Genomic DNA, 15535 nt, shown 5'->3' on the forward strand with positions numbered 1-15535 from the left:
TCTCTGCTTCTAAGATGACTGAATCTTTCATAACTAATGGGGATATTGAATTCAGAGGGCTTTATGGGAAAAATACATTGCAATTTGTGTAGAAACCAAAAATGAGGCTGCAATTAGATGAAATAACTACAGCTTAATTGAGATCCATTTTATGTTATTTGATAGAACTTAGTTAATGTAGAGTTTTTTTAATTAAAAACTAGTTTTTGTAAAAACAATTAGTCTAATTTTTCTGCTGATGTGTGTATTCTATACTATTTTAAAGAAAAAAAAAATCAGTTGTCAATTTTAGACTCTCCAGTAGCCAAGAGAATTGAAAGGGTTATTTTGGGTCTCAGAAATTTTTAGACTGTTTAGACTGTTTCATATATACATTGGATGTTGATCAGTGAGAACATGGAGAGACATACCTGTGAGTTTTTGGACACTAATTAATAAGCAGATTGGACTAGATCTAGAAGTTCTGAGTTGATGATTTATTTTGCTTTATATTTGTATCATTAACTCAAATGTGTTCATCTTTTTTAGTAGGCCATGTGATTTTGAATTCCAATTGCATATTACATAGCTTGTTTCCCAGTTCCCACATTTTTTGAATGAGCTCATATATTTTTCCATTAATACTCAGAAATATCATTTAATCCCTATGGCCTTCTCTTATGACCTCTGTTCACTTTTCACTATGTTTAAGGTCTTCTCATTATCCAGGGTTTTTTTTTTTTCACTTAAAAGTTTTTATTTCTAATTTTATATATATATATATATATATATATATATATATATATATATATATATATATATGAATGACAGCAGAATGCATTACAATTCATATTATGCATACAGAGCACAATTTTCATGTCTCTAGTTGTATACAAAGTATATTCACACCATTCATGACTTATCTGATTCCACCATCTTTTTTATCCCTATGCCCCTTCCCCTCCTACCCTTTTGCCCTATCTAGAGTTCACCTAATCCTCCCATGCTCCCCCTCCCAACCCCATTATTAATCAGCCTCCTTATATCAGAGAAAACATTCAGCATTTGTTTTTTGTTTTTTAAGTGTGTGGGGGGGATTTGCTAACCTCACTTAACATTATATTCTCCAATTCTATCCATTTACCTGCAAATGCCATGATTTTATTCTCCTTTATTGCAGAGTAATATTCCATTGTGTATATATGCCACATTTTTTTTATCCATTCATCTACTGAAGGGTACCTAGGTTGGTTCCACAATTTAGGTATTGTGAATTGTGCTGCTATAAACATTGATGTGGCTGTGTCCCTGTAGTATGCTGTTCTTAAGTCCTTTGGGTATAGTCGGAGGAGAGGGATAGCTGCGTCAAATGGTGGCTCCATTCCCAGCTTTCCAAGGAATCTCTATAACTGCTTTCCATATCGGCTGTGCCAATTTGCAGTCCCACCAGCAAAGTATGAGTGTGCCTTTTCCCCCACATCCTCACCAACACTTATTGTTGTTTGTATTCTTAATAGCTGCCATTCTGACTGAAGTGAGATGAAATCTTAGAGTAGTTTTGATTTGCATTTCTCTAATTGTGAGAGACCCTGAATATTTTTTCACATATTTGTTGATTGATTATATATCCTCTTCTGAGAGGTGCCTGTTCAGTTCCTTGGCACATTTATTGACTGGGATATTTATTTATTTATTTATTCAGTTTAATTTTTTGAGCTCTTTATATACCCTAGAGATTAGTGCTCTATCTGATGTGCAAGGGGTAAAAATTTGCTACCACACTGTAGGCTCTCTCTTCACCTCACTGATTGTTTCTTTTGCTGAGAAGAAGCTTTTTAGTTTGAATTCATTCCATTTTTTTATTCTTGATTTTAATTTCTACACTATAGAAGTCTTATTAAGGAAGTCGGGGGGCTGGGGATGTGGCTCAAGCGGTAGCGCACTTGCCTGGTATGCGTGGGGCGTTGGGTTCGATCCTCAGCACCACATAAAAATAAAAAAAAATAAAGATGTTGTGTCTGCTGAGAACTAAAAAATAAATATTGAAAAATTCTCTCTCTCTCTCTCTCTAAAAAAAGAAAAAAAGAAAGTTGGGGCCTAATCTGTCATGATGGAGATTTGGACCTTTGTAATATACACAGTGTCTCTAGTTTAATTCCTAGGTCCTTGATCCACTTTGACTTGAGTTTAGTGCATGGTGAGAGAGAGGGATTTAATTTCATTTTGTTGCTTATGGATTTCCAGTTTTCCCAGCACCATTTGTTGAAGAGGCTATCTTTTCTATAATGTATGTTTTTGGTACCTTTGTATAATATAAGGTAACTGTAATTATGTGGGTTACTCTCGGTGTCCTCTATTCTGTATCATTGGTCTACCAGTCTATTTTGGTGGCAATATCATGCTGTTTTTGTTACTACTGCTCTGTAGTATAGTTTAAGTTCTGGTATAGTGATGCCCCCTGCTTTACTCTTCCTGCTAAGGATTGCTTTAGCTATTCTGGGTCTCTTATTTTTCCAGATGAATTTCATAAATGCTTTTTCTATTTTCATGAGGAATATCATTGGGATTTTGATTGGAATTACATTAAATCTGTTTAGTGCTTTTGGTAGTATGGCCATTTTGACAATATTAATTATCCCTATCTAAGAACAAGATAGATCCTTTCATCTTCTAAGGACTTCTTTAATTTCTTTCTTTGGCATTTTGTAGTTTTCATTGTAGAGGTCTTTCACCTCTTTCATTAGGTTGATTCCCAAGCATTTTATTTTTTTTTTTTTTGAGGCTATTGTAAATGGGTTAGTTTTCCTCGTTTCTCAGAGGATTTGCCACTGATATACAGAAATGCCTTTGATTTATGGGTGTTGATTTTGTATCCTGCTACTTTGGTGAGTTCATTTACTAGTTCTAGAAGTTTTCTGGTGGAATTTTTTGGGTCTTCTAGGTATAGAATCATATCATCAGCAAATAGTGCTAATGTGAGTTCTTCTTTTTCTATCCATATCCCTTTAATTTCTTTCATCTGTCTAATTGCTCTGACCAGTGTTTCAAGAACTATGTTAAATAAAAATGATGAAAGAGGGCATCCTTGTCTTGTTTTAGTTTTTAGAGTGAATGCTTTTAATTTTTATGCATTTAGAATAAGGTTGACCTGGGGCTTAGCAAAGGGAGCTTTTATGATGTTGAGATATGTTTCTGTTGTCCCTAGTTCCTCTAGTGTTTTGAACATGAAAGGGTGTTGCATTTTGTTGAATGCTTTTTCTTCATCTATTGAGGTGATTATATGATTCTTATCTTTAAGGCTATTGATGTGGTGAATTACATTTGTTGATTTCCCTATGTTGAACCACCCTTTTATCCCTGGGATGAACTCCACTTGATTGTGGTGCATTATCTTTTTGATATGTTTTTGAATTTGATTTGGCAGAATATTATTGAGAATTTTTGCATCTATGTTCATTAGAGATATTGATATGAAGATTTCTTTCTTTGATGTGTTTTTATCTGGTTTTGGAATCAGGGTAATATTGGCCTCATAAAATGAGTTTGGAAGTGCTCCCTCTTTTTCTGTTTTCTGAAATAAGTTGAGGAGTATTGGTATTAGTTCTTCTTTATAGGTCTTGTAGAACTCAGCTGTGTATTCATCTGGACCTGGGCTTTTTCTTGGTTGGTAGGCTTCTGATGGCATCTTCTATTTCCTTGCTTGAAATTGATCTGCTTAAATTGTGTATATTATCCTGATTCAACTTGGACAAATCATATGACTCTAGAAATTTGTTGATGCCTTTGATATTTTCTATTTTATTGGAGTACAAGTTTTCAAAATAATTTCTAATTATCTTCTGTATTTCTGTAGTGGCTGTTGTGATACTTCCTTTTTCATCATGAATGTTAGTAATTTGATTTTTCTCTCTCCTTTTTTAGCATGGCTAAGGGTTTATCAATTTTATTTATTTATTTGAAGAACCAACTTTTTGTTTTGTCAATTTTTTCAATTGTTTCTTTTGTTTCAATTTCATTGATTTCAGCTCTGATTTTAATTATTTCCTTTCTTCTACTGTTTTGTTGTTAATTTGTTCTTCATTTTCTAGGGCTTTGAGATGCAATATTAGGTTATTTATTTGTTGACTTTTTCTTCTTTTAAGAAATGAACTCCATGTAATCAACTTTCCTCTTAGTACTGCCTTCATAGTGTCCCAGAGATTTTGATATATTATATCAGTGTTCTCACTTACCTCTAAGAGTTTTTTAATTTCTTTTTTGATATCTTTTGCAACCCATTGTTCATTCAGTAGCATATTATTTAGTCTCCAGTTGTTGGAGTAGTTTTTATTTTTTATTTTACCATTGATTTCTAATTTCACTCCATTGTGATCTCATAGAATGCAGGTATATCTCTACTTTTTTGTATTAAGAGTTGCTTTGTGTTGTAATACATGGTCTATTTTAGAGAAAGATCCATGTGCTGCTGAGAAGAAAGTATATTCTCTAGTTGAAGGATGAAATATTATGTGTGTCTGTTAAGTCTAAGTTATTGATTGCATTATTGAGTTCTACAGTTTCTTTTGTTCAGCTTTTGTTGAAAGATCTATCCAGTGGTGAAAAAGGTGTGTTAAAGTCATCCTGAATTATTGTGTTGTGGTGTATTTGACTCTTGAACTTGAGAAAGTTTTTTTTTTTTTTTGGATGAACATAGATGCTCCATTGTTTGGGGCATATAAATTTATAATTGCTATGTCTTGTTGGTGTATGGTTTCCTTGAGCAGTATGAAATGTCCTTCTTTATTCCTTTTCATTAACTTTAGCTTAAAGTCTAATTTATTTGATATGAGGATGGAAACCCCTGCTTACTTCTGCAGTCCATGTGAGTGATATGATTTTTCCCACCCTTTTACCTTCAGTCTGTGTATCTTTTCCTATGAGATGAGTCTCTTTAAGGCAGCATATTGTTGGGTCTCTTTTTCCCCCCTTTTCATCTAATAAGCTAGCCAATGTCTACTGACTGGTGAGTTTAGGCCATTAACATTCAGGGTTATCATTGAGACATGATTTGGATTCCCAGCCATTTTTGTTAATTAACTTGACTTAGATTCTCCTTTGCTTAGTTTTTCCTTTAGTGTAATACCTCCCTCTGTTTAAATTCATTGTTGTCTTTCATTTCCTCTTCATAGAATATTTTGCCAAGGATGTTCTGTAGTACAAGTATTCTAGCTGTAAATTCTTTTAATTTTTATTTATCATGGAAAATTTTTAATGCATCATCAAATCTAAAGCTTAATTTTGGTGAATACAAGATTCTTGGTTGGCAAAGATTGATATATGTTTTTTTCAGGATATTCTAACTTTCAGGGTCTGGGTTGAAAAACCTGCACGTAATTTGTTTCCCCCTATATGTAATCTCATTCCTTTCTCTCATGGCTTTTAATAGTCTCTCCTTATTCTGTATATTGGACATTTTCATTATAATATGCCTTGGTGTGGATCTATTGTGGCTTTGTACATTTGGTGTCCTTTTATAAGCCTCTTGAATTTGGTTTTCCAATTCTTTCTTCATGTTTGGAAAAAAATTTCTGATATTATGTCATTGAATAGATTGTTTATTCCTTTGGTTCAGAACTCTATCCTTCGTCCATCCCAATAACTCTTAAATTTGGTCTTTTTATGATATCCCATATTTCTTGAATGTTCTGCTCATGACTTCTTACCATTTTCACTGTGTGCTCTACATTCTTTTCAAGATTATATATTTTGTCTTTATTGTCTGAGGTCCTGTCTTCCAAGTGGTCTAATCTGTTGGTGTTGATTTCAATTGAACTTTTAATTTGGTTTATTGCTTCTTTCATTTCAAAAAATTCTGTTTGGTTTTTCTTTAGAACCTCTATCTCCCTATTGGAGTAATCTTTTGCTTTCTGTATTTGTTTATATAGATTTTGTCAAAATGATCTTTTGATGCCTGTATTTGCTCTCTTACATCATTCTTTAATTCACAGAATATTTTAGTTATGTACATCCTACACTCCTTCTGTCATTTCATCTGCTGTGCTGGCCATGGATTCTAATAATGTGAATCTTGATTTATTGGGGGCACTTTCTTCCCTTGTCTTTTCACGTTGTTTGTGTGTCTTCCCTTCTAGCACTGTGGATCTAAGGTGTTACCATTTTTACCTTACAGGCTTATAGTTCCCCTATAGGGTTCCAGTACCTCTCCTTTGAGGGTTAGGACAATGTTAACAAATTCCAATATAAACAGTATATCACCTAAAAACAAATAGTTACTAATAGACATTTATAGTTTGGTCACAATGTACAGAAATGGTGAATTCAGTTATTATGTACAATATAATCAGTAGGTTTGTAAAGGGGTTTATAGTTTCTGATGGCGGACAAAGAACCTGGGGGTGAGGTGTAGGAAGATATGCTGAGGATATAGAGTTGTTATATCTTAGGAAGTGTGAAAGAGAAATCTAAAGAAGAAAGTTAGCAGCAGGAGAATAGAGAGGACATAATTTTGAGTAGACAAGTAAGAGGGAAGACAGTAGAGTACACAAAACAAACACCCATATATTTTAAGAAAAATAAAAAATGTTAAATTAGTAAAACTTGGAAAAAAATAAAAAATAACAACAACAACAAAGAAAATATTCAACACAACTGTAATATACTATTCAGTTGTCTCAGACCTCAGTATCCTAATTCATGGAAAAGTACTTGGTTTCACATATGTTGGGGATGTGAAGGCTGGAGAATAAAGAGGGAGAAGAAACAAAAAAAAATCTCAAAGGAAGAAACAAGGATTGTTTTGGTTGGAGATCAATATCTTTCCTGCTTCCTTTTTTTATCTAATTGGTGGGGTTGTTTGTTGTTAGCTGGTATCTCTGCCCACAGGATGGTGAAGGTAACCAGGGAGCGAGGGTTTTTCCTGGATAGAGAGCACCTGGAAATGGGGTCTGGCACCAGTCAGTCCCTAAAGGGAAACTGCACCTCAGGGATCTCTTTTGGGGCCTGCTCCTGTGATGTGATTGCCTGGTCTTATCTCCTTATCTCACCTGAAGACCTCCCAGTTCCTGTCTCTGTTGGTCTCTAATCTGTATAATTCTCACCGTCTCCCTTACTGCTTCCTAATAAGGGACCTTTCTCTCTGGGGCTCTTATGTGTGGCACTTTGGGTGCCCTCTGCACCTGCCCTGCTGAGAACTGTTTTTTTGTTGGGCGGGCACTGTGCCAGGTTAGCAGCTGCTGGAGAGAGGGTGGAGTTAGAAACTGGGTACCTGTCCAGCCAGAGTTCCAAACTGGGCGTTGCCCCCACTAAAGATGGTGATGAAAATGACCCAAGATGGAGGTGTTTGCTTTCAGCGGTGGGGTGTTGAATTGGGTGGGGGGAGCCGGGTGATGGTGTTGGATGATGATTTCAGAGACTGGGTCTGCTTGAGAGCATGCAGCATGTTGCTGTGGCTGTCTAGAGAGCCTTGTGTAGTTCCCGGATGTAGGCGGTCTATGGCAAGTAGGGAACTATCTCCTTTGCTGCAGAGTCCCAATATGGAGGTGATGGGGGTTCCCCAGGTTGGTTGATGGGGGTCCACACAGGAGTGGCGGCTGGGGATCCTGTTCGTGGGTAGCTGCCAGTTGTCCTGTGTGGGAGCTGCATCCAGGATTTCTACTCAGATGAGTGGCCGAATGTTCTGTGGGAGTGCTGATGCTGGTGGTCCCTCTCAGGCACCAGGTAGTCCTATGTGGGTGAATAGTTGGGAGACCTACTCTGATGCTGAGTCCTGAAACCCTGCCTGGTCACGGTGGCTGTGATTCCTGTGCGGAAGCAGGAATATCCCTCACAAGAGAAGCAGTGTTCTCACTTGTTGAGTCCCAAGTCACGGAGCAACACAGAATGCTGCCTCCCTCTGGCCCTTGGATCGGCCTACCCAGGGCTTTTACTGTTTCTCCTATGATTCTTTGATCTACGTATTATTCGTCACAAGTATTATGATTAAGAGTTCTGCAACTTGAACGCATTTCAAGAATTTTTTTTAAAAAAGAAACATTGTGAAAACTATTCTGTATGTCATCACACATCTCTCAAGCATCAGGTCACTGCAGAACACACGGAGAAAACTACTGCTTCCTTGTATTCACTAAGCAGGACTCACAGAGGTGTGCCTTGGGCAGATGTGGGTGGGGCCTGTCCTGTAATGGTGGAAATTTTACTTAACAAGGTGGCCATGGATGGTGGAGCTAGAATTTGCACACCAAGTAAAGAAAATTCCTGCCTTTCAATCTTTTTTTTTTTTTTTTTTTTTTTACTTTGCCAATATTACCACCCACTGATGTAATGAGAGTCACCAAATATAATTAGACTTAGGATAAAGGTACAGATTGACTTTTTATATTTGAAATCAAGTGTTCATATTTTAATTTCTCCCTGAGGGTTTGGCACACCATACATCAGACCATCTGTTTGAAATTATACTTCATAATGGGGTTAAAAAATATCTTTTAAGAAAGGCCAAATAAAGAGTTATATACATTGTAGATGGGATCCATAATAATTAGCTTCTTTATTCTCATATTAAACTTTACATTAATATTGTAGGAAATATTAATATTAAAATGTATGATATGAATTGAAATACATTTTTAATTTTTTAAAAGATGTATCACTAGAATATTTCTCTAACATGTAGTGATCATTAAAGACTAAAATTCCTAGAGAATTTATCAAAATTAGCTGAACTACATTAGGCAATATAAACTATATCATTACATTTATTTTTAGTGCAAATTTTATTTTGCACTAAAATTTCAATTTTTAATTTTAAAATTTTTATTATAGACAATTCTATATAAATTTATTTATTCAATATCTTAGAGTACAATGCATTTTTATTTCTGATCTATCATGTTTTGAAACATAGTCATGAATTCTCTGCCAAGCGTGAGCCAGACAAATGTTCTTTATCTGTTTTAAAGAATAATGAAAAGTATTGATTCCCAAACTATTGCATTCATATAAGAGTTAAAAATATACCATAATTATATATTTAGTATGAAATATAGAAAGCTAATTCTATTAATTAAAATCAAAATACTAATTTTACATTGATAGGAAACATCCATATTAATTTATTTTAGGACTTTCAAGCTTTTAAAATACTTATTATTTTGCTATTTCCTCACAGTATTACTATGAATGTAGCTTGGGCCATTTCACTCTTCTCAATGTATAGAAAAGAATTGGCTTAAAAGAGTGAAGTGTTACATGGCCTTTCTAAAACCACTTTTTTTAGAAGCTGGTAGAGTTCTCCAGTTTCTATTTAAATATTTCCTTATTCTGTAGTTAGCTGCTAGATTCTGTTCTTTCTTCACACAATAGTCATAAAGAAGTTTGCAAAAATCTTAATCAGATCCTATCACTCACGTGATTAAGCCTTGGTACCAAGTGACCTTTTTTTTTTTTTCAGGAGATAGCCCCAAATCCTTCATAGGATGGTGGTGGTCCACCAGTGTCCAGCCTCTGCTGTTTCCACCTTTATCACATGCTGTGGCTGTTCCTTGCTCACCAGGCTTCAGCTACATGGGGCTTCTCTTTGTTCTTGCCATGTGTGGCAAAGGACTCTGCCCTTGCTGCCCACTCTGCCTGGTGTGCTCGTCCTTTATCTTCACCCAGCAGCACTGAGTGATCACAGGGGTTTTGGTGTCAATGCTACTCACTCAAAGAAGCCTTCCTCTAATCCACCACACCACATCAGTTCCTCTTGCTTCAACAAACCTTTAATTACTCATCAGTTGAAAATGACATGTTTTCCTTTGCAGTAGTTTCTTTGGCACCTGCCACTGCTCTGTTAGTCTGTTGGAATCAGAATCATGCCTCTTTGGTTCATTGCTACCCTCCAGAGCTGGTCAAGTGTTTGGCACATAGTAGCAACTCAGGGAACACATAAGTTCTAAGAGAATGAATGAATCCATTTGGTGGTACATAGTTCTTTTCCCCTTTATTAAATGAGGGAATTATCAGAATTTTCTCCTTCCTGGGAATGTGCATATAGAAATGACTTCTGATACTTGAATGATTTAGGCAACTGTTAAAACATTAGAACAGGTTTTTTTTTAAATAAAATGAGTTAGAAGCTAGAATATCCTCCCTTTGAGGTTTAATTAGAGGATAGCTTAATTAGCATGAGTTAATGCAAGCTCTATTGCTGTGTGAGGGCTATGATTTATAAACAAAGACTTGGACTTAAGATATGATTTGCAGAACAAAGATTGGACTTAAGATATCCTTTGGTTTTTATGTTTGATTCTTTGTGCTTCATTCAATTCTTTGCTTGTCCTTGGATAGGGAAAGTACTTTGGAATTCTGCACTTGATTCTGATTTCTTTTTTCTCTATCATGATGTACAGTCTGCCCAGCTATAACATGGCATATATATTTCTAAAAATCACTGCGCTCTGCAAAACCACACAATAGAAACCATAAGGCAGGGAATGTGACTAGGAATGCGATACTAAAAATTTTGTCAGTGACACCTTAAAAAAAAGAAACTAATAAAAATGGTAGTGGAGTTTTCCATGCGTTAAATGGTTAAGAAATACATAGGTACTGCAATGAATTTGACATTTTACCTTGAAAAAGACCTACAGTTGACTTGTGGGTGTGGGCGTCAAAAGCCATGCAGCTGCTAAGTTATCATAGAGTGAGCACAGAATGATTGTGGCTCATGATGTGCACAGTGGACTGAGGTCTGTTTGAAATGTGGGTATTTTGTGTATTTCTATGCAACTTGGGTCAGCAGGGTACAATATTTTTCTCATGAATGAAGTTGGGCAGAAGCAAATGTGAGATTTGTGTCATGCTCAAGTTGTTCCCTGATTTATCAATTACACTGGAACAAATTTGTACTTTTAAGAGAAGTATAACAGCAGATCTGACTCAAGTGAGTCCACAAAGAATGTTGATTGTGTGTAGTAACTGAGTATTTTTATTGGTAAAAAGTGTATATAATGTAAAATTCACCATTTTAGCCATTTGTACCAAGTTAGCCTAGTTCTTTTCTAAGACCAACATTTTTTTCCCTTTCCAAAGCTTTCAGAATATCACATTCTAAAGTATCAGTATAAAATTTTCATTTTTTTCTTATGTTGATAAAAGTAACTGATTTGGGAGTTAAAATTGATTAAGGACTTAACAAAAAAGATTGCTTCACAATTGATGAGTGAATGTTTCCAATAATACTATTAGGTCATGTGATAAAAGTATGAAGTGCATTTGTACTTACGACCTAGTCATCATCTTCAACAGATGTTTAGATGGCTGGAAAATTATGACAAATGTATATGGAAAATAACAACAGAATAACATTAAGGGTGTTAAGTATAGTAGGCGCTATTGGAATCCAAGGAAGGGAGAGAATGATGGTCTGGTGAGGAAGAATTCCAGAAGGTGTGGCTATAGCTGAGCCTTAGAGAGGCCCTTGGCTTCCAATGGAGACCACAGAGAGTATTTGAAGCAGAAGCGAGGACATGGTCAAAGGTGCAGAGGAAGGGGGATGTGTAGGCATTTTTAGAGGATAATGATTTATTTCTAGATGAAACTCTTATATTTTCTTCAGGACAAATTCCCCCTCATAAGTTAGAACTAAAGAAAATTCATCTTTTGTGTCACTTTCTATGAGTACGCCCCATGTGATGGATCGCATTTAACCCTGAGTAATCCATGCAACAGAGTAATAGAATTTGATTAATGGCAACATAGAAGTCTTTGCTTCTCTTCTTTCCTGTTAGTAATTTATGTTCCTCATAATAAAACTATGCATCTTTGGTTTTATCATAGAATTACATATTCGTATAGAAAGTGCTCAATTTAGTAGCAGCAATAAGTATGGCATGCTTAAAAATGGCAACAAGAATAACAGAATCCAAACAAAACAAAAAGAGAATAGCTAAATCAATTTTATATGGAGGATCTAAGCCCTTGCAGAACCAACTACTCTGAGTCAGTCTGTCTTTTGATCCATAGTCTCCATTGGTAAAATGATTTACTTATCTAGAATTATAAAAACAGTGGGTGATTTGGCTTATTTTTATCTCTGAAAACCTCATATGGCAAAATTAAAACTCATTCGTTATCTTGTAAACTTGAAGGTTTTTGTCCTTTTATGAAAACAGTAATATAAAGAATATGGCAAAGATTGAGAACATGAAATAATTTTGAATAGGTATAATGCTCCTATTAATTACTATATGAATTACTTTGCTTTTGATAGTCTTTTGGAATCATCATTCTTCATAGAAAGCAACTTGGTTTAGGGGAAATCATAAAATTTTGGAATCAAATCATCCACTACTCAAAATCTGTTACCTTTTGGTCTCTGTGAAGTTGGATACATCATTTGCATATCACTGATCCTTGATTCCCTCGTCTATCACAATAGATAAATAACAGAATCTATTTCATGGGGTTGTCACTGGGATGAAATTAACACATATAACACTCAAGCTAGCACTTAGGGACCAACAGCTATTACTAGTTATTTTTTTGTCCTGAAAGTTCTTCCCTGTGTCTTTCACAGCATGAGAAGCTGATACATGAACTGGAAGAGGAGAGACACTTGCGTCTTCAAAGTGAGAAGCGGTTGCGGGAGGTGACCCTTGAGTCCGAGCGCAACAGAGTTCAGATGCGCGGTCTGCAGCGGCAATTCTCCAGGTACTGTTCTTGACTGAGAGGTGTCCCTTTGTGCACCCTTGGGCTATGTTTTCATTGCTCAAGCTGATTTCCTAACACTTTAGATTTTCTATTTTGACTAAGCCATCCTATGACATCTGGGCCAATTTTCTGAAACTTTTCACTTACCCTTGAAGTAGTCTCGGCTATATCGACACCGGTCGCCTGCTTTTTGCCCCAAAGGCTTCTCAAAAGGTCTTTTGTGAGTATGCGTTGTCTTTGTGACCTATGACCATGTCCAGTGTCAGGTCAGTCAGAGAAATGAGATCGTGCTTGTCATCCCAGTCCTAGTAGGTGAGTGTGGATCTAATCATTCAGAAAAAAACTCATTTAGGGCTTCATAGCTCAGTGGTGGAGTGCTTTCCTAGTATGTGTGAGGCACTGGGTTGGATCCTCAGCACCACATAAAAATAAATAAAAGAAAGTAAAGATAGTATATCCATCTAAAACTAAAACAAAAAGTTTTGAAAAAGAAAAAAAACTTATTTATGTGTGCTAAAGAAAAGAAAACAAAGCAAAATAAAACAATGCATTCCTTTTTTTGAAAACAATATATTCCTTTCTTTTAAAAAGATGTAACTAGCTGAGAGCGGTGGCACACAAGGATTGAAAGTTCAGATCCAGCCTCAGCCACATAGTGAGGCCCTAAGCAACTCTGTGAGACCCTGTCTCTAAATAAAATATAAAAAAGGGCTGGGAATGTGGCTCAGTAATTGAGCGCCTCTGGTTTAAATTCCTGGAATCAAAACTTAAAAAAAAAAAAAAGATATAACTAAAATTTGAAGGGAGGATTCTGAAAAAGGAGCTGTTTTTAGATTTGATTCTGGCATAGTTAGAATCTTTCAACTGCAATTATAGTTAATATGAGGCCAAGTGACAGTTCAACCCATTATGTTAAAATCTATTCAGGTACATGGGAAAAAAATAAAACTTGTACATTTACATTCCTTAGACCAGATACAGGGCCCCGGTGAGGGACAATATGCTTTCATTTCTATTTTTCACCATTTATAAAACCAGGAAAATAATTTGTTTTACTTCTCCAACATGAACTTATCCCAAGCAGTATCATGTTTGGGTGGTTGCTTTACAAGGCTTTGCCAGCGAACTGTTAGGGATCTTGCCTTTAACTTGTCACTGGGATTTGTATGATTACAGATCAGTATTTGATGCTCTAGATTACTCGTTATGAAGTTATATAATGGTAGTTTAAGTTTTTCACAGGTTGCAGAGAGATCAAATTTCAGCCTTCAGGTTATTTACCTCACTGTGTCTAATATGATGATTGCTGTGACTCAGGTTTAGGGGCTTCTTAAGGAACAAAGCAGGAAGAGTGGATGACTTCTCTGTGTTCAGGATCATAAGTGAACACCCTGTTAAGCTATACAAGAACATGATAGTGCACAGGTGCTGTAGAAATGCACCAATCAATACTGTAACAAATCTACACTCCATCCCTCTCAGGCTGTTACTGACACTACTTTATATCCTCAGTTTTTCTTCCATTTGATGGGAATGCTCATCAGTGTCCCAACTGGAAATAATAGATTCCCCCCAAACCAACTTTAAAAGAGATATCATTTTTTAATACTTGCCATTTTAATGATACAGGAAAGGAGGAGGCAGATCTTGCTATTTTTCCGTGTCTAATCGAGATGTCTCTATATTCAAGCTATTGATTTCCATGATGTGAGACACATGGCACAGTGAATTATTTTCATATGATGCCAGGTCATCTGCTGTACATCAAATGACAATCCTATACATATTTGAATTATAGAAGAGCAAGATTGTATCCTAAGCTGAAAGAAAAGATAATTATATGTATTATAAATAGTGGTTGATTTTACATACTGCTTTTGTGAGGATTTTTTTCCCAGTATAATCAGTTTTCTTATGTAAACCTTCATTGAAACTGAAAAGTTCAAGTCCAATTACAGCTAGACAACTAATATAAATCAGTGAAAGATGGAGGGGGATAAGCATAAATAAGAGATAAGATAATTACACTATAATTTGGGGAGATCTAATGAACCACATCTGATAGCCTTTCATAGTTTAAATTTTGGTTTTGAAGATATTTCTACTAATGCTTATTTAAATAATCCTGTTAATTTAAGTCTTTATAAAATTTTCAGTATTACAGAATATGCCCTCGGACATGTTTAGCATTTAAATGTTCATATAATTTATATAATCCAAACTATTACATTGAATTAAAAATTTTATATTCATAATTTTATCACTTTTACTCTGGGTTGATCAGTTCATTTGGTATGGGGTTATTATTTGGGATGTGGACATAATTTGTTCATGAGCTGAGGTTTCTGTTTAAGATTGTTCATAATCTCCTATCTCAAAGAATGTGGCATGGCTTACAATAAAAGGTAGATTTACAGTAAGGCTGGAAAAATAAAAACAGAAAATAAAGATCACAAAAGGAGAATGTCAAATAGGCATAGTCACATAGCCCAACAGGTTTTCTGAGAATGAGTGGCTAACATGTTGCAAAGGAAAACACAAGAGGTATGTAGTTGTTATATCATAGTCAAAGGCTACTGTTTCCTAAATAGAGAAACACTATCTATGGAAATAAGTTCATAATAGAATGTATCAGATAGGGCTCTTCATAGGAGACATTGATGGATACAATAGACAATGGTTCAAGATGATGAAAATTGGGATAATTCTTAAGAATGCTACTACTTCCACTATGTCACTTAAGTCTGAAAAGTTAAACAGTTTATGAATTTTGTAATACATGAAGTAAGAATATTGGGTTTATGTCTGAAGGATCACTTGAAATAAGAACTTTTCTATTGCCCAATGCTCTTAAGTCAACCACTGT

General features: G+C 35.4%; 1 protein-coding gene across 1 annotated transcript in view; it reads left to right on the plus strand.

Moving 5' to 3' along the window:
• NCKAP5 (NCK associated protein 5) overlaps nt 1–15535 on the plus strand; it is an 858948-nt gene that overhangs the window by 405137 nt on the left and 438276 nt on the right. The window contains exon 5 of the mRNA XM_081262221.1: nt 12536–12669. Coding sequence (XP_081118347.1) covers nt 12536–12669 — 134 coding nt within the window. The remainder of the gene's footprint in view (nt 1–12535; nt 12670–15535) is intronic.

Source organism: Spermophilus citellus, assembly GCF_964194105.1.
Source record: "Spermophilus citellus genome assembly, chromosome: 11".
In the NCBI taxonomy this organism is placed as follows: domain Eukaryota; kingdom Metazoa; phylum Chordata; class Mammalia; order Rodentia; family Sciuridae; genus Spermophilus; species Spermophilus citellus.